Source organism: Mastomys coucha, unplaced genomic scaffold, assembly GCF_008632895.1.
Source record: "Mastomys coucha isolate ucsf_1 unplaced genomic scaffold, UCSF_Mcou_1 pScaffold21, whole genome shotgun sequence".
NCBI classification, from domain to species: domain Eukaryota; kingdom Metazoa; phylum Chordata; class Mammalia; order Rodentia; family Muridae; genus Mastomys; species Mastomys coucha.
This window is the reverse complement of record NW_022196904.1, coordinates 90861005-90880645: the sequence shown is the minus strand read 5'-3', so window position 1 is coordinate 90880645 and position 19641 is coordinate 90861005. Positions and strand designations below refer to the sequence as shown.

The following is a 19641-nucleotide window of genomic DNA, read 5'->3' as shown; positions in this document are numbered from 1 at the left end:
GATCCCGGACTTGCCTTGAACTACAAATCCCAGCAAACCCCGCGGCTTCGGCATCCAGCCCTGATGAACTACAAGTTCCGGGCCACATCAAGAGCGTGTTCAACTGAGCAGTCTTGGGCGTGGTGGCTAGGGTAGTTGCTATGGGGTTGCGCTGAGTAACTCTTCAGGTAGTGAGACGCTGAAGCCGGAGGGTAAGCGACTGCGGGTGAGTTGGGCGGGAGAATGGGAAGACTTCTAGGACACTAGAGCCCTCTGAACGGAGAGGAACTCCACAAAAAGAATAAGAACTTTCCCAAACAAGGACCTGAGATTCTCCCCAAACCCTCATTCCTCTTCACGAGTGAACACAACAGTCGAGATGAACTGCGGGACTATGGATATCATACCCATACATATTTTAGCGGTGCTTAGGAGCTCCTCAGCGCAAGAATGGCGCTTTCCCAGTACGGGTGCCCCAAGTCCCAGACACAGGGTAATCAGAAACGCCCTTGGGCATGGTGTTGGTTTCTTCAGAAGAACTAGGACTTGCTTGACATGACGCATCAGAGTAATTCGCGGTCCTTGATTTCTGGAGGTGTAGAAAATGACACAGGACTTTAAAGTCGCCCCTCCCTTTTTTACTCTTCCAAGCAAGAAGACCCTTTATCAGATTCCTCATATCCACACAGGTATGAGTGCCATCTGTAAATTAGCCTCTTTTTCCCTGCCTGATCAGCTTCTAGAAGCTCCGGTTTAGATCTTCATTTCTTCCTCAAAAAAGATTTAGTACATTTAATAACATCAGGATTTTTTACAGTCTCTCTTTTTCTTTTTGTTTTTCTTTTTTCTTTTTTTTTTTTCTTTCTTCGAGGCAGGGTTTCTCTGTATAGCCCTGGCTGTCCTGGAACTCACTCTGTAGACCAGGCTGGCCTCGAACTCAGAAATCCACCTGCTTCTGCCTCCCAAGTGCTGGGATTAAAGGCGTGAGCCACCACTGCCCGGCCTCTTTTTCTTTTAAAACAACTCTGTGAATCAATGATATTTATCTCCATTTCACAGATAGAAAAAACTGAAACCCAGAGATAAGCGACTTGCCCAGGGCCACTATTGACAACACTAGAAGTAGATTCTAGTTCTTTAAGATCAAACCATTTCCATTTAGTTTGAACTGGCAGCACCCCAAGGATTATGTTAAACTGCCCGAGGGAAAATGAACCTGTATGACCATCCTGAGTTCTTTCCACTTCAACATGAATCAGTTTCAAAGCCATTCTTGAAATTATTAATGAAGAAAGGAAACTAAGAGGCTGAAAGAAATGGAATCAAACACTTTTAAACAAAGCAAGAAGCAGCTGACAGGACACCTGAGGTCTGAAGCTGCCGAGTTCACTGGCCCTTGGTACCCTTACTATTTTAAAATTCTTCTGGGCTGTCTTCCGTTCCAGCCTCACTATACCCTCCTCTTAGGGCTCATCAACAGCCACACCTTTACTTGCCACCTGCATGTCTCCAGCCAAGCCATCATCTCTTAAGTTCCAGATCTGAATAACCAATCCTCTTTGACATCTTCTTCAGGATATATTTGAGTAATGGCAAGTTCAGTACTTCTCTGTGTGCTCCAGTCCTCTCTACCAAGCCTGGGTCTTACCCAGTATTCCCACAATGTATGCAAGTCAAGTCCCCAAGTATTGTATTATCCTTAATAACCCTTCCATTTCTTTTCTTTTTTTTTTTTTTTTTTTTTCTGGGTTTTTTGAGACAGGATTTCTCTGTGTAGCCCTGGCTGTCCTGGAACTCACTCTGTAGACCAGGCTGGCCTCAAACTCACCAGTGTAGGTGCTAGGAACTGAACTCAGGCCCCTCTGCAAGAGCACCAAGTGGTCTTGGCTGAGCCATCTCTCCATCTCCCACTGTTTTGTTTTGTTTTGTTTTTCTTTTAAAGACATGGTCTTTTATATCCAGGTTGTCTTCAAATTTGTGCTCATCTGCCTCTAACTCCTAACTGTGAATACTTTGTATTCAGCCCTCTTTTTTTTTTTTTTTTTTTTTTTTTTTTTTTTTTTTTTTTTTTTCGGTTTTTCAAGACAGAGTTTCTCTGTGTAGCCTTGGCTGTCCTGGAAGTCGCTCTGTAGACCAGGCTGGCCTCAAACTCAGATATCCACCTGCCTCTGCCTCCCAAGTGCTGGGATTAAAGGGAAAATCTGATCTTGTTCACGCTCCTTACCTGAAATTCAATATATACCCTGTAGCTTCCTTCTGCTTTTAGAATAAAGAGGCATGTCAGGATGGCCTCTAACTGTACATACTCCTTTTTTTTCCATTCTAGTGTATATCACTTTAAGGTCTTCCAAATTCCTAAGCAGTTACTATGGAGACATGCCTTTGCCCACACCTTGTAACGCTTGTCCTTTTTTGTGGGGAGTGGGTGGTGAAAGCGAACCTATACGTGCTAAGTATCTTCCGACTCTCAGCTACATCCCAAGCCCCTGGAATGCTCATCTTTTCCTCCTGTTATTACACTTTCTGCCTATACTTATCCTCCGGGTCTCTCAGTCACTTCTTCAGAAATAACCAGGTCAGACCCCTCAAGTATAGTGCCTCGTGTCCCTCTCTTATCATTTATTCAGTTGTAGCAGTCAGATGGTGAGTGTACTATGACATCCAACCATGACAAACATGGTTCCTGATCTGCTGGAGTTTCTGGTCAGGTAGACAGTGAACAGATAATTAGACTGTTCTCAGTGCTACCATGGCAAGAAGGATAGTGTATGATGAGAGCCGAGTAGAAAGATTCCAGATCCAGACTTGGGGATGAAGAAACATTTCTCAGAAAATTTCAAACTGGAGCTGGCTCCCAAAGTATAAATAACAAGGGGAAAATTGAAAGAAACTGCTACATTCCCAGCAGATCAGTCTGGAAAGGGAAGCTTTCAGAGAGGCAGGCCCATGAGAGTGCGGGGACCTGACTATAAGTTGTTGGAATTGGCTGACTGCAAAATTAGTGAAGATAAGAGATGGGAGTCCACAGGCAGGAGCCAAGTTATCCTTGGGCTTTTCTTTAGCACCTGGAGATGGAATCTTCCAGAAAATGTTAGCTGTGTAGCCAATTTCTTTTATGGCATCCTTTGTTTTTCCCCCTCCTCCTGCAGCCCAAAGATAGAGCCGTCTTTGAGCTAGGCTGTCAGTCTCCTATCGGCTCTCCTCATCTGACCATTGCTCCAAGCCTCTTGTACCATCATGTCAAAACATGCTTAAGAAAGGGGATAAATGCTGGGCAGTGGTGCACAACTTTAATCCCAGCACTTGGGAGGCAGAGGCAGGTGGATTTCTGAGTTCGAGGCCAGCCTGGTCTACAGAGTGAGTTCCAGAACATACATGAGTTCCAGGGCTATATAGAGAAACCCTGTCTCGAACCCCCCCCCCCCAAAAAAAGGGCAGAAACTGGCTAGCAATAAAACAGATTCAAATTCTTAATAATTCTCCAAACTGGAAAATTTTGTCAACATATTGTTAAATGAACAATAAAGTTAAAAATATCATGTATACTATGTATCACTCAGCAGCTATTTTAAAAGTTTAGAGGAACATACAGGAATTTGAAAAGACAAAAAAAAATATTGATTTACAAAGAAATATCCAGGGTTTACTTAAAGATCTAGTATCTTTTACATGTTTTCTAGGAAGTACCAAACTCTTCATGGAAATTAAGACTTTGTTCCTGCATCTGCTTGTACATGTTTTTTTTTTTTTAAATATCATTTCATATAATGAGTACACTATAGCTGTCTTCAGACACACCAGAAGAGGGCTTTAGATCCCATTACAGATGATTATGAGTCATCATGTGGTTGCTAGAATTGAACTCAGGACCTCTGGAAGAACAGTTTGTGCTCCTAGCTGCTGAGCCATCTCTCCAGGTCTGCTTGTACATCTTCATGTTGTTTTACTTGATGTCAGCTATCATATTAACAGCTACAGTTTTTTTTGTTGTTGTTTTGTTTTTTTTGTTTTTGTTTCTCTGAGACAGGGTTTCTCTGTGTAGCTCTGGCTGTCCTGGAACTCACTCTGTAGATCATCAGGCTGGCCTGGAACTCAGAGATCCACCTAGCACTGCTTCCCCAAGTGCTGGGATTAAAGGTTGGTGCCACCACTGCCAGCAACATATACATTTAAAAAAAGAAATTAAGTTTTGATAAGAAAATTTCCAATTCAAAACAAGTGTACCCTTAAACCTATCATTGGTCAGATCAGTAAGTCAGCCTGGAGAGATGAATACCAACACAGGGAGAGTCTCCACTCAGAAAAGTGGCTGGGAAAGTGCCTGCCTGAGTGCAGGAGCAGGGGCGAGGAAGGCGGCATCCTGGCTGGGAGTCTGCTGTTCTTCCTGACATACTTAAGCCTTCATTTATCCCTTCTTTTCTTTAATCACTCCATTTGTCCATCAAACCAGTACCCAGTCTTTGTCAAGTTCTGTGTGGAGTATTTATCGAAACACAAGTCTAACTTTCTGTCCCTGTCTTGAAGTTTACAGGAAGAAAACAGAAACTAAATAAATAATAAAGAAATTAATACAGAGAACTGAAGTTGTAACTCAATTCCTAGAGTACTTGTCCTAGCATGTGCGGGGGGGTGGGGCGGGGTGGGGGCCTAACACAGAGTAAAGAATTAACAATATGGCTACTTTCATGTTTTGGACATCCACTCTATGCCATACAATAGCTCTTCAGGTAGGATTCATCTGCATTTCACAAGTATTTATTATCACAACAGATGATAATAAAGTTGTGCCCAAAGTGCAAATGAGGAATGGGTCAGATAGCTGTTGCTGTGTAGCAAACCATCAGAAACCTCAGTAGCTTCAAACAATAAGTATTTAGTCTTCCTTTGATGACTCTGAGGTACCTGGATGGTTCTTAATCCTGGCTGAGTTCATTTGTGGGTTAGGTGACCTCTCAGTCTTGACATTGGGAGTTAGCTGACTGTGGGCTAGTCAAAGCCTGCCTCAGCTCAAGTCATTGCCTCATTTTCAGTGACCTCTCCTACCAGCATATGTCTCACATCCCTTCAGCACTCCAGACAGTTCTCATGGCATTGGCAGAGAGCAAGAGAGCAAGCCTTCCTATAAAGCTTCTACTTGCCAGCCAGGCTGGAGATATAGCTCAGTGTTAGAGCACTTGCCTAGCAATTAAAGGACTCTTTTTTGTTTTTGTTTTTGTTTTTGTTTTTGTTTTTGTTTTTTTTGAGACAGGGTTTCTCTGTATAGCCCTGGCTGTCCTGGAACTCACTCTATAGACCAGACTGGCCTCGAGCTCAGAAATCCGCCTGCCTCTGCCTTCCAAGTGCTGGGATTAAAGGTTATGTGCTACCACTACCTGGCCAGTTAAAGGACTCTTGAGTTCAGTTCTCCAATCAAACAAAACAAAACCTGAAATCTTCTGTTTTCTTCATTTTATCAGCATTTTCATTGGCTGGTTCAAATGCTGAGCTCAGCATCAGAGTATAAAATTATAGTGCGAAGGGGAAGGACACAGGAAAAACCATGAATAGGAATCATTGATTCTCACCAGATTTGATACCTAAATTGATAAATTAAAATCATCTGCTTTCTTTGGAAAAGAAAGATTTTTTTTTTTACAAAGCCAGGTGTGGTGACAAGTATCTGTAATCTTCACACTTGGGCAGTAGAAGCAGAGATGATCAAGAATTCAAGTCATCCTTGGCCACGTAGTGGGTTCCAGGCCAGCTGAAGCTATATGAGAACCAGTTTCAAAATGGAGGTGGTGTAGCTGTAGAGATGACTCAGTGGTTAAGCGTATGTACTACTCCTGAAGAGTTGAGTTTAGTTACTAGCACCTGCACTAGGTGATTCACAACAATCTGTAATGTAGCTCCCGGGGAATCTGATGCTGCCTTCTGGCATCTATGGATACCTTCATACAGACACAGACACATAACTTACATATACATATATAACTTAAAATATATATTAAATACACACATATATAGATATAAATTTTCAAGACTATATATAAGAAGGCACATGGCACTGGAGAGGTGGCTCAGCAGTTAAAGCACTGAGCACTGCCTGCTCTTCCACAGGACCCAGGGTCAGTTCTCAGTATCCATTTGGTAGCTCAATCCATTTGTGACTCCAGTTGCACAGCATCTTACAATCCCCTGATCTCCATAAACACCAAACACCAGGCACATTTATGGTACACATATATATATATATAGGCAAAACACTCATAAAGTAAATGTAAAACTAAGTTTTAAATCTAAAAGTACTTAGGGACTGGAGAGACAGTTTGGTTGGTAAAGTACTTGCCCTACAAGCATAAGGAACTCAGTTCACAAGACATGGTGTAATCACATTTGTGATCCTGGCAATGGGGAGTCAGAGGCAGTCAGAGACCTGGCTAGTCAGCTTAGCCTGCCTGGCAAGTTCTAGGCCATTAAGAGAACACTTCTGAGGCAGGAGAGGTAGCTCAGCGGTTAAGAGCACTGACTGTTCTTCCAAAGGTCCTGAGTTCAAATCCCAGCAACCACATGGTGGCTCACAACCATCTGTAATGAGACCTGATGCCCTCTTCTGGTATGTCTGAAGATAGCTACAGTGTAGTTAGATATAATAATAAATAAATCTTAAAAAAAAAAAAAAAATTACAAAAAACATGGGAGAAGTGGATGGAACAATCCCTAAGGTTCTCCTTATACATGTACACCTCACTCATACATGCACACCTCATACATGTACATATCAGTATGGATACACATACCCACATTTATAAACACACCAAAAAGAACACCTGAAATCACAGCACTTGGTTGCAGGAGGAAGAGGATCTCCATGAATTCAAGGCAGCTTGATGCACCTTAGCAAGTTTCAAACCAGGCAGGGCTATATAGGGGCTCTGTCTTTAAAACAAAACAAACAAAAAACAGCAGGGCATGGTGGTTCAATCCTTTAATCCCAACACAGGAGGCAAAGCAAAGAAAGGGAAGGAGGAAGTGAGGTGGTGGTACAGGCCCCCAGGTCTACTAGGGCTGAGTGGTGAAACAATATTCACTAAATAGGCAACTGTAAGTTGGAACTGGCTACAGATTGCTCTGCCACAATCAAGAGAAGCCCAGCAGGCCTCTCTGTGTTCCTGACAGGGTTCTATTTATTTGTTCTTTGTCTTCATTCCTTTTGATCAGGCACAGGGCAGCAGGCACTCAACAAGCACTTGCAGAATTGAATTGATATCTTACTAGGAATAAGGTGTGGAATGAAACAGCTGGTGCTGGGAGCCAGTTATTAGCCATTATTAGAATAGCTCAGTGTCAACTGCTCAAACAGAAATTGGAGTATTTCTCATTCCCCAAGGGCCTCTGATAAGCCAAGTTCCTTGAATGACAGTGAATGAGACACAGTGCTAGCTATAACAAGCAGAATCACCCACCATCTCAAAGCTCTATTTGCAGTGTTCTTCAAAAGATTGATTGGAAGTTGGTGTTACACAAAATCATTTCTTCACTAAAGTTCTAGTCACCAAAGAACAGTAAAACCTTCTTTGGTATTTTAAAATGCATGTCCAGTGGTACAGAACTCAGGCTCCAATCTAGGGTTTAGTCTGAGCATTAGGATTCAATCCCCAACGGCATCAAACCTATTGTAGGAAATGGGACGTCCTGGTTCACTCTCATAATCTCAGCACTTGGGAAGTAGAAGCAAGAGGCTTAGAAGTCCAAGGTTAATATTAGGTACACAAGGGGTTTGATGCCAACTGAGATACATGGGATCTTGTCTCAAAAAAACAAAAACAAAAACAAAACAAAAAATAGGGACTAGAAAGATGACTCAGCAGTCAGGAGCACTAGGTGTTCTTTCAGGGGACCCAGGTTTAATTCCCAGCACCAACATGATGGGTCACAATAGTCTATAACTCCAGTCCCCAGGGATCTGACCTCTGGCCTCTATAGGCAGCAGACATAAATGGTGCACAAATATACATACAGGCAAAACAGCCATATACATACATTTTTTAAAATAAATAAATAAATGTGGGTACTAAACTAGGTTGGGCTTCTGCCTGAGCTAGGTTCCTCTAGTTTTACAAAGGAAGACTGTGAGGTTGCAGATGTGACTCACTACCAGAGCTTGCATGCCTAGTATGTGCAACGGGTATACATTCAATCCCTAACACCACAGGATATAGTAGTAGTAGTAGTAGTAGTAGTAGTAGTAGTAGTAGTAGTAGTAGTAGTAGTAGTAATGTTATTGAATGCCTATAAATTATCCTAAACCAAAAGGAAACTAAGTTACTCTGGCATGGGTGAGTAAACATCCCAGTCAGGGCAGTGAGGACCTCTACCATGTTGCCCATGTGTTCCTTCAAGCTTGACTTTGTGTTGCCCAGGGTGTCTTAATCTCTGCTGCTATAAGCTCCAGATCTTTTCTTTTTTTCTTTTTTTATTTTGAGATACAGTTTTATATAGGACAGTGGTTACTTCAAACTTGCTCTATAACTGAGAGTGACTTTGAACTCCTGACCTTTCTGCTTCTACCTCCCAAGTACTTGGATTACAAATATAAGCCACCACAGCCACTTTGATTTTTAGAAAGGATCTCACTATGTAGCCCAGGTTGAACCTGAATTTGAGCTCTTGTCTTAGCCTTCCTCCCAAGTGGGAGGGAGATCACTATGCCCAGCTAAGATCTTCCTTCTTGATCATGACTTTTGTAAGTTTCTTCTCCCACTCCTCCTTGACTTTCTTCTCCCATGATGGTCTGTCTCCAGTAATGGAAATATAAACTCTCAAATAGAGCTCAACATCTCCTTCTTGTTGTTGTTATCTTTTGTTTGTTTGTTTTGTTCTAAGATAGGGTCTTTCTATGAAGTCCTGGAAATCATTATGTAGACTAGGCTATCCTTGAACTCAGATTTGGCCACTAGCCTCAGGCTTCAACTCAAGTTCTGTGTCTCCATCAAGTTACCACAGTTTCCTGTAGACTTAGTATCTAAAAGATTTGGGTATTTCTAACAAACAATCAATGTCCATGGGGACCATCAAATATGTGACAGAATTCAGATGCTGTGTGACTCAGGCCTACACTTCCCAAAAGGTTGTTGTTGAAGAGTTTCATGTAGCCCAGTCTGTCCTCAAACTCACTATGGAGCTAGGGTGACCATGAATCCTGATGGTCCTGTCTCTACTTCCTAAATGCTGAGTTTCAGGTGTATGCCACTATGCTCAGTGAGACTGCTATTTTTACCCTTGGTTTTTCAAGACAGCTGTTCTCTGTGTCACCCTGATTGTCTAGGAATTTTCTTTGTAGACCAGGCTAGCCTTGAATTCACATAGATCCACCTGCCTCTGCTTCCTGAGTGTTGGGACTAAAGACATACAACCCCATTGCTGGCTCAAGATACTCCTATGTTATTTCTCCAAACCTGTTAAGTTAAACCTGATAAAGTTAGTTCTCCAAACCATATGCTTAGCCCAGGGAGTGGTACTATTTGGAGGTGTGGCCTTGTTGGAATATGTATGTCACTGTGGGCTTTAAGACTCTTGTCATATATCAAAAATACAAAAAAGTTCTAGCTTCCTAGAAGCCAGTCTTCTAGGAGTTTTCAGATGAGGGTGTAAACTCTCAGCTTCTCCTGTACCATGCATCACCTGGATGCTGCTATGTTCCTGCCCTGATGATAATGGACTGAACTTCTGAACCTATAAGCCTGACCCAATTAAATGTTCTCCTTTATAAGAGTTGCCTCAGTCATGGTGTTTGTTCACAGCAGTAAAACCCTAACAGAGACACATATATTAAATTACCAAGAAAGGAATTTACTTGCACTGCACTTATTAAGTCTAAACTGAAACTAGGTCCTTTCCTTCCTGAGTTTTATGGTTGTTGAGGTAGGATTTCATTATATATATAACAGAGGCAGACCTTGACTTTACGGCCTCCTACCTCAGCCTCCTGTGTTCACCAGACACCTAGCATAGCATTCCCAGCTCTCAACTACGTCCTTCGTTTGTTGTTTGTTTTGTTTTGTTTTGTGTTTTGTTTTTTTCGAGACAGGGTTTCTCTGTATAGCCCTGGCTGTCCTGGAACTCTGTAGACCAGACTGGCCTCAAACTCAGAAACGCCTGCCTCTGCCTCCCAAGTGCTGGGATTAACTCAGAAACGCCTGCCTCTGCCTCCCAAGTGCTGGGATTAAAGTGTGCCACCACTGCCCAGCACCTAAAATCTTGAAACTATGTATCTAAAACATCATGTGTGAACCCTGTATTTGTGGCTTGCATTCTGTTCTTCAGACAGCACTGCTCTACAAAGCATCCTGCTGTCTGAGTGTGTTATTGCTGTAAACCTCATCCTTTGGGGAAGTGAGGAAATAGAGAAGTGGCATTGGGTAGAGTGAAAAGGGGCTTTAGCCAGTGACACTTGTTTGCCTTTTGTTTATATGGTTCCCACACACACAACAAAAAGCAACATCCCTTGGTAGCATTTTTTTAGCTGTCTTCCTCCCAGGTGAGTAGTGTTTCACAGCTCTTCCTAGTCTCCATTCTCAGCTTTACGTTCCCTAACACATGGGAAGGATTGGATAAGACACATCACACATTACAAATGACTGATAACTTTGTGTTCACCTCTCTCTGAGGGATGTTTCCATTTTAACAGGGAACAACCCCTGAACCCAAAGGAATGAATCCCTCATGATGGCGTTTCAGGCCTCAGTGACAGGTGAGTGAGGGTACACTCTGGTTCTCCATTTATACATGCTGTTACACCCAAGATGTGACTGGAAGTAGGGCTCTCAGATGGAAAGGGCTGATAGACAAGCTGCTCAGAGACTTTAGCAAATATCTAGTTGTGTCAGAAAGTGAAGGGCTCTCAGACACCAACCAGGCTCAGTGAAGGTCTTCAAGGGTTTGTCAAGCAATCCAATACTGCAGGTGATGTCAACAGAGACTAGGCAGCGGGCAGTCTCTATGGTAACTATTGTGGAGTTGCAAGCGAGTTCTCAGAGTAGGATCCTGGAGACTATGGCTGCTGTCCACAACTGACTCGGCTTAACTCTGGGCAAGTCCTTTACCCTTTGGGTCTCAATTTCTTCATCTGGAAAATAGAAATGGGTACTGTAGCCATGTGTGATGGTACATACCCATAATTCCAACACTCAGGAGGCCGAGGAAGGTAGATCATTAATTTGAGGTGAGCCTGGGCTACATTAGACCCTATGTCAATAAAACAAAACGGAACCTCTTCTAAGAGATGGGTGCTGTAATATCAGATGAGTTCAAAGTGTCAGGAAGTTGCTCTGAGAAGTAAGAAGTATACTAAACATGAAAGCACCAGTACCTTAAAATGGAAATGCAGATAGGCAGGCCTAGAGATCTAGAGGGTAGCAAGCAGTGTGGCAGGCTGTGGGAAATCCTGAGTGTAGACACTCCATATCTGGAACATTGATTCTTCTCTGTCCTCCCAGGCTGAAGCCAGACTCCCAGGGCCCATGCTTCCACCTGATGAATGATGGCCTGAACTATGAACAAAAGTGGCTACATGAACACTTCGGTGCAGGAGCCTCCTCTTGACTACTCCTTCAGAAGCATCCAAATGGTCCAAGGTCAGCAGAGCACAGCACTCAATACATCACATCAGGTTGTGTGGTACCCAAAAAAAAAAAAAAAACCTTAAGTCTTCATTTGAAAAAGCTCACACAGGCTGGCTGGTGATGGCGCATGCCTTTAATCCCAGCATTTGGGAGGCAGAGGCGGCAGATTTCTGAGTTCGAGGCCAGCCTGGACTACAGAGTGAGTTCCAGGACAGCCAGGGCTACACAGAGAAACCCTGTCTCGAAAAAACAAAACAAGACAAAAAACCCTGAGAGATCTTTTTAGCAATAGACTGGCATATTTCCAGTTAAAATTTTTGACAAATTTCTTCAATCATTCCATACATACCAAATTTATTCCATCACCACCATCACTCGCTGCGGTTCCAGCTCTGCCCACATGCAGTCTCAACTTACTCAACTGTCTTCCTAAATAAGCAGCTAACCCCTTTCATGGTACATGTTAAAGCTCTCACAGTACCATATGCTCAAGGAGCAGGCAGTTTTGCTACCCACCTCTGCCTTTGGTTACTGACTTCACAGAACACATGTACAAGCTCCCTAACCTAGAACTATGAACTGGTTTTGGCTTTCTGCCAGTCAGTCACCCATTAGTTACTAGTATTTCCAGCCTGGGCTTTGGTCCAGGGCACCACTTCGGTTAGTATTCACCACACTGGCAACTCTTGTCTATATCCCCAGCACATACTCACCTACCATGATCTTTATTGTGTTCTACATTATTTCTGACTGATGGAGTACAGAGTTCACAAAGGCTTTAGTTGCAATAATAGCTTTGTGCAAGAAAGCAAAGGTGATTTGGGGTGGAGTGTAACCGCTCCTCCTATATAGCACAGGAATTTTCAACTTTCAATGGGAAGGTCTGACTCTGCTCTTTATGGACTCCTCCAGACAAGGGAGACAGTAGTCATCTTTTCCCAAGGTACTGTACATCACAAAATAGATGTCACACACTCAACCAGTGGTTCAGAACTTACTGGGCTTCTGATATTATGCACTTATATACATATATGTGCAAACACATACACCAGGCAATTGTACTCCTTGCTCCTTGCTAAGTCAGTCTCTCTCTCCCTCTCTCTCTCTCTCTCTCTCTCTCTCTCTCTCTCTCTCTTTCTCTTTACTCTCTCTCCCTCTTTTCTTCTCTCTTCCTCTCTCTCTCTCTCTCTCTCTCTGTCTGTCTGTCTGTCTGTCTTTCTTCCTCTCTCTCTTTTGGTTTTTCAAGACAGGGTTTCTCTGTGTAGCCCTGGCTGTTCTGGAACTCACTCTGTAGACCAGGCTGGCCTCAAACTCAGAAATCTGCCTGTCTCTGTCTCCCAAGTACTGGGATTAAAGGCATGTGCCACCACTGCCCATCTTCTTGCTAAGTCTCTTAAGTGGGAGTAGAGGGTCAGGAATATTAAACCCAAGCCCCTCCAGTTCCCCCAGAGCTTCAACAACACTTAGGAGGTAAAGGAAGGGCAGAGTTGGGGGGAGGTCCTTGGGACACTATTTGCTAAATTAATCAAGATGGATCACAGATCTGAGACATCTAATTTGGGCTACCTGGTTAAGCAGAAGCTTTGGGCATGTTACCGAATATAGGCTACCCCATGCACAACCAGTACTAAGTACAAAGGGTGTTTCCTATATATACCTGCCAATCCTTTCCATCATGGATATGGACAAATGACACTAAAAGTTCTTCAACGTGACTTCTGGGCATGTGGAAAAGTTAAACACCACTTCAGAAATTCACAAGAGGATCAGGGCTTCTCTGAGATTCCCTGCAGCCAGTGCCCCTCCCCCAGTTCTAATTCTGTTAACTGTTGATATCTGTGCTCCAGCCCAACCTACTCTGAACTAGGAGCCTTTTAACACACGCTCAAGTAATGTGCTACCTTGGTGTAACCCGAGGGAACAGATATCTATAGCAATTTTAGATACCCTTTTTACCCAAGGTAATAGGAGCTCAGGCTGCCTCATATTATAGACAACGCCACCTAGTGGCTCCCTCACAGCTGAGGACCGGGGTTTGTATGAGACACCCCAACCCCCCAAGCTTCTGCATTATCAGAACATGTACTGATGTTCTGCAGAACATGTGGAGTTATTCTGACATTTTTATTCATCTAAGTCAAATCATTTGAAAGTGTTTGGAAGGTGTGAGATGGAGACATGATTTGGAGCCTACTCATGAGCAGCAAGAATTACTCTGCCCCATTGTCTTCACACTACCCTACTCAGGCCTCAACCTTGGGTCCTGTTCATTCCAAGACTGAGGCAGTGAGCCACCTGGTGGATGCTGTCTGACCTGCAGCTGAGAAACAGTTGTAAACCGGATGGAAGTGTGTGTGGAAGGAAGCTCACTAGATGTTGCAAAAGTACTTTGTCCCTACAGTCCACTGAAGACTTTGCTAAAAGCTTAGAGGCAGTAGAGAAAATGGAACCACTTGAATTAAACTGTAGTCTGGTTCTGGGTCCCCCACAAATGCCGGCTTTGGCAGAGCCACCCTCATTATGAACCTCATGTGAAGAACACAGCAGGGGAGGTGTGTTTTCTCTGCACACTCACTTCTCCAGCATGGGTGTCCAGGCTACCTGCTTGCACCTCCTGTTCCTTTCACTCCAATCCGGCTTCTGTCCTCAAGCCTTTACACAGTTACCAGCTACTTCGGAGCTGCCAGGATTAAGTGTTAAGTCCTTGTCTTTCCTGGAACTTACTTTGTATACTGCACTCCCAAACACCTTTAAACTACTCTCTCAGGAGTTTGAGGACTGGCTTAGCACTGGCTGCTCTTCCCAAGAACCTGGTTTGGATCCTCAGCACTCCCATGGCTCACAACCATGTGGAGTTCTAGTTCTCAGGGACCTGATGACCTCTTCTGGACTTACTGGGCATGGCAAACATATATGCAGGCAAAACACCATATACATCACTTTTAATTAAAGATAAATAAAACTATTCTGTCTTGTATCTTCCTGTTCTTCAGAATATTCACTAACTTTTTTGTTTTGTTTTGTTTTGTTTGGTATTTTCGAGACAGGGTTTCTGTGTAGCTCTGGCTGTCCTGGAACTCACTCTGTAGACCAGGCTGGCCTCGAACTCAGAAATCCGCCTGCCTCTGCCTCCCAAGTGCTGGGATTAAAGGTGTGCACTACTACCACCCGGCTCACTAACTTTTTAAGTGGCTTCCTCTTCCACTCTGAGGAACTGCTTGTCTACCTAACTATATATATCCTGTACTAATAGTTTGCAAGGGTGTCTTCTCAGCTTTAGACCTTCATTCCTGCCTACCTGCCTAAGTGACATCTCTTGCCAACAGGAACTTCTAACACACCAAACCCAAGCCTGGACTCATCACTTTTCCAATCCAATTCTCCCAAAATTCTTCATCAGCTAAAGGACCTGAACAAAAAGCTAGGTACCACTCTAATATAGCCTTCTACCTTTACATTCAGTTAGCCAAATCATAATTGCTATATTCAATTTTAATTGCATGTTGTTTCATGGTAACTAGACAACATGATCTTTGAATTTTATGTACTTCCTAAATCCAGTCTACATAGAAGCTTCTAAGTCACCTTTTTTTTAAAAAAAAAATTATTTTTTTATTTATTTTATGTGTATGAGTACACTGTAGCTGTCCAGATGGCTGTGAGCTATCATTTGTGTGGCTGCTGGGAATGAACTCAGGACCTCTGCTGCGCCCTGCTCGCTCCAACCCACTTGTTCTGGTGTAATTCGCTGTAGCTGTCTTTAGACACACCACAAGAGGGCATTAGATCTCATTACAGATGGTCGTGAGCCACCATGTGGTTGCTGGGATCTGAACTCAGGACCTACGGAAGAGCAGTCAGTGCTCTTACCTGCTGAGACATCTCGCCAGCCCCTAATTGTCTGTTTCTGTTTTTTGTTTTTTGAGCCTAATTGTCTATTTCAAGCTCTCCAATAACTTCCCATTTCCTACAGGACAGAGCCCTGGATCTTAGCCTAGCATTTGGGACTAAGGACTGGCTCCTGTCTGTTTTTTTCTAGTGTGCTCTTGTGCCTGGTCCCATTGGACACAGGTCTCCATCGCGCTCTCTTCTTGTGCCTTTACTCCTGTTTTCACCCTTTCTCCCCTCCTTTGCCTGGTTAACTTCTCCTAATCTACCAAGTTCAGCTCAGACTCACTTTCCCTGTGCTCTCGGTGCACCAAGACCTTTTCCTTGCCGAAACAACTGTGGACTATCACATTAACACTTATTGCCAGTTTGTTTCCATCCTGCCCACAAAAATTCCTGAAACACACACACATCTGCTTCATCCCTGCCCTATTGCTCATCCAGAGCATGCGCATTCTCTCATTGCTTACTATTGTGTATCAACTTCCTTCCACAGCTTGTCATTAATGAAGACAATGGACGTGTAGCACTGATGTGAATCTATCAACTATACTAGAATATACTAGTATTTTGCATTTTGTGATATTATCTTGGCTGACCCCTAACAACTCAGGGTTTTTTTTTTTTTTAAGATTTATTTATTATATGTAAGTACACTGTAGCTGTCCTCAGACACCCCAGAAGAGGGCATCATATCTCATTACAGATGGTTGTAAGCCACCATATGGTTGCTGGGATTTGAACTCGGGACCCTTGGAAGAGCAGTCAGTACTCTTAACCACTGAGCCATTTCTCCAGCCCCTCTTTTTTTTTTTGGTTTTTCGAGACAGGGTTTCTCTGTGTAACCCTGGCTGTCCTGATACTCACTCTGTAGACCAGGCTGGCCTCAAACTCAGAAATCCGCCTGCCTCTGCCTCCCAAGTGCTGGGATTAAAGGCGTGCACCACCACCGCCCACCTTTCTTTTGTTTTTTCAAGACAGGGTTTCTCTGTGTATAGCCCTGGCTGTCCTGGAACTCACTATGTAGACTAGGCTGGCCTCAAACTTGGAAATCCATCTGCCTCTGCCTCCCAACTGGGAGGATTAAACCTGGGATTAAAGGTGTTCACCACCACCGCCCAGCATGGACTCAAGTCTCATTTTGTCATCATAGATCTGGTGACCGAGGAGCCAAGGACAGGTCTACGACCGGTGAGGTACTCAAAGTCAGGAAAGTCACTGACCCAGTCCCTGTGGATCAACAACAATGCCCTCAATGATCTGAAAGACTTTAACCAGGTGGTTTCACAGCTTCTGCAGCATCCAGAGAATCTGGCCTGGATTGACCTCTCCTTCAATGACCTGATCACCATTGACCCTGTAAGTTCCTAGCCCTGGACAGACATCAAGGGGTAGCTTGAAGGCACTGTGTCCAGCTCACAACCTTTCCACTCCCTTATCAAGGAAGCAGGGGCAGTGCGGTGCAGTTCGAAGGGCATAGTTGTAGAGACACATTGATGTAGGCACAAATCTTGAGTTTTCCTGTTTTCTCACTGTTGGCAAGGTATGTAACTTTTATTCTATTGGAGACATTATGTATATTCTGTATACATTACGTATACTCGGCTGGCCTGGAAGTCACTATACAGACCAGGCTGACCTTAACTTATCGAGATCCACCTGTCTCTGCCTCCCAAGTCTCCCAAGCTACAGTTTCTTAAAGCTTTGGCCTTCCTATGAATGGGGATAAGATGCCATAACCATAATGGTTTTATAAGAATTAAATGAAAATGTGAGAGTACCAACTTGCCTATCAGTGGCTGAAGCAAAACTATAGCAGTCATTGCTAGGCACTTCACTATGCCCTGTGCTGGGCTGGTTCTACTGAGAAAGTCATCTGTTGCTTTCGGTGAAATCTAAATTTTTGTTGTTTTTAAAAGATTTATTTTATTTATATGAGTACATTGTATTTTTTTAAAGATTTATTTATTTATTATATGTAAGTACACTGTCACTGTCTTTAGACACACCAGAAGAGGGCATCAGATCTCATTACAGATGGTTGTGAGCCACCACGTGGTTGCTGGGAATTGAACTCAGAACCTCTGGAAGAGCAGTCAGCGCTCTTAACCACTGAACCATCTCTCCAGCCCCCAAAGTCTAAGTTTTAAAACACAGTTTGGCCAAGTATGGTGCTTGCTTCCAATTCTAGCACTTGGAAGGTAGAGGTAGGAAGATGAGCTTAAGGTCATCCTCAGCTACATAGTGAGCTTGAGGCTAGCCTGGACTACATGAGAAAGGAGAAGGGAAGAAGTTAGAAAAGGAAGCAAAGAAAATTCTAGAAAAAGAAAAGATGTTTGTTCAAGATCCCTACTGGCCTGAGAAAGGTTGGGGCATGACTTGGAGACTGTTCCCCTGGGATATAAGATGATATAAACTTAGGATCTTCAAATACATGTGCTGAGCTGATACTACTCCCTGCAGATGGAATCTTAGGTCACCGCAGCTGGAAAGGCCTTAAGGGGCAAATAAGACTCCAGAAGGAGAGCTGTTACCCAAACAGTCTACTTTAAGGGGTTTTCTTCCCCCTAAAAAACACTTAAAAGGTTAATTTACTCGTGTGTCTGTGCATGAGAGGGCTCAGCAGTTAAGAGCATTTGTTGCTCTTGCAGAGGACCCAGATTAAGTACCCAGCACATACATACATGGTGGTTCCCAACCATCCATTATAACTCCAGTTCCTGAGGACCTGATGTCCTCTTCTGACTCCCAAGCACCAGCCTCTTATGCTGGGCGCAAACAGACATGGAGGCCAACACCAACTGATGTGGATAAAATAAGGCCTATAAAGATGGCTAACCAGTTACGAGCACTTGCTGCCCTCCCAATTCCCATCACCCACATGATGCCTCACAATTATGCAGTTTCATGGGGGGTGGGGTGTCCAATGGCCTCTGCAAACACTAGACATACATACATACATGTAGGCAAAATAGTCATACGTATAAAAAATGTTTTCTTTTTTTTTTAAGACAGGGTTTCTCTTTGCAACCCTGGCTGTCCTGGAACTCCCTTTGTAGAACAGGCTGGCCTCAAACTCATGCATCCACCTGTCCCATGTGGCACCATGCCCTACTAAAGAAAACAGTAATTTTTAAAAAGTATTGAAAGCAGCGGGGCGGTGGTGGTGCACGCCTTTAATCCCAGCATTTAGGAGGCAGAGGCAGGTGGATTTCTGAGTTCGAGGCCAGCCTGGTCTACAGGGTGAGTTCCAGGACAGTCAGGGATATACAGAGAAACCCTGTCTCAAAAATCCAAAAAAAAAAAAATGTATTGAAAGCATATTAGAGTCATATAGAATGGCTATGAAGGCTGGAGAGGGAGGCCAAGTTGTTCTCCAAACGTTTCTTTCTCTGCCAGATAGCCCATGCTGCAGAGATCCAGTCTTTGTCCAGCCTGACTTTTGATTTCTACTCTAACAGGTCCTAACAACATTCTTCAACCTAAGTGTCCTCTACCTTCACGGCAACAGCATCCATCGGCTAGGGGAGGTGAATAAACTAGCTGCCCTCCCTCGTCTCCGGAGCCTGACCCTCCATGGGAACCCCATAGAGGAAGAAAAGGGGTACAGGTAAGTGCCTGGATCTAAGGTCCAGATGAGTTTCCCTAAAGAAATTCAAGACCATTCTTCTGCCACATGTGGCCCACAGGAGGTACCAGACCTCTAAGCATGCCCCTTGCTCTCAAAACGCACCTAGTCCTCCCGAAACATAGTCAAGCTCCCCTCCATTCCCTGCTGGTGTGTGTGTGTGTGGGGGGGGTTCTATTGTAGGGGCTGGCTCCCAGCCCAAGTCTTCCCCACAGGCAGTACGTGCTGTGCAACCTGCCCCATCTCACCACGTTTGACTTCAGTGGAGTCACCAAGGCTGACCGAAGCACAGCTGAAGTCTGGAAACGAATGAATATCAAGCCCAAGAAGGTCCGGGTCAAGCACGATGTCCTCTGAGACTCACAGGACCCCAGCACACCTAATGCCCTGAGGATGGTCAGCTTGGTTTGACAATAAATGATTTGAGCTGTTGAACAGATCATAAGCCACCTTGTTAAGATGCTCTCCACACCCAGCAACTATCAGAAAAACTTCACAGTGAAGGCAAAAGCCTGCTTGCCTAGGACCCAGAAGCCAGGTTCT

General features: G+C 43.8%; 1 protein-coding gene across 11 annotated transcripts; it reads left to right on the top strand.

Annotated features, from left to right (window-relative positions):
• The first annotated feature begins 13 nt into the window (after positions 1-13).
• LOC116102682 (leucine-rich repeat-containing protein 51) lies at positions 14-19538 on the top strand. 11 transcript variants are annotated; one of them, XM_031387632.1, is made up of 7 exons: positions 14-191; positions 10649-10711; positions 11457-11594; positions 14909-15007; positions 16624-16829; positions 18932-19080; positions 19296-19538. In XM_031387632.1, exons 3-7 carry the CDS (start codon positions 11513-11515, stop codon positions 19453-19455), a joined length of 696 nt encoding a protein of 231 aa, XP_031243492.1. In that variant the 5' UTR covers positions 14-191; positions 10649-10711; positions 11457-11512; the 3' UTR covers positions 19456-19538. The 11 variants fall into 11 exon arrangements, with proteins under 11 accessions (XP_031243492.1, XP_031243493.1, XP_031243494.1 ...); XM_031387633.1 differs by having other exon boundaries at positions 10629-10711; XM_031387634.1 differs by having other exon boundaries at positions 14-205.
• Positions 19539-19641: the final 103 nt, after the last annotated feature.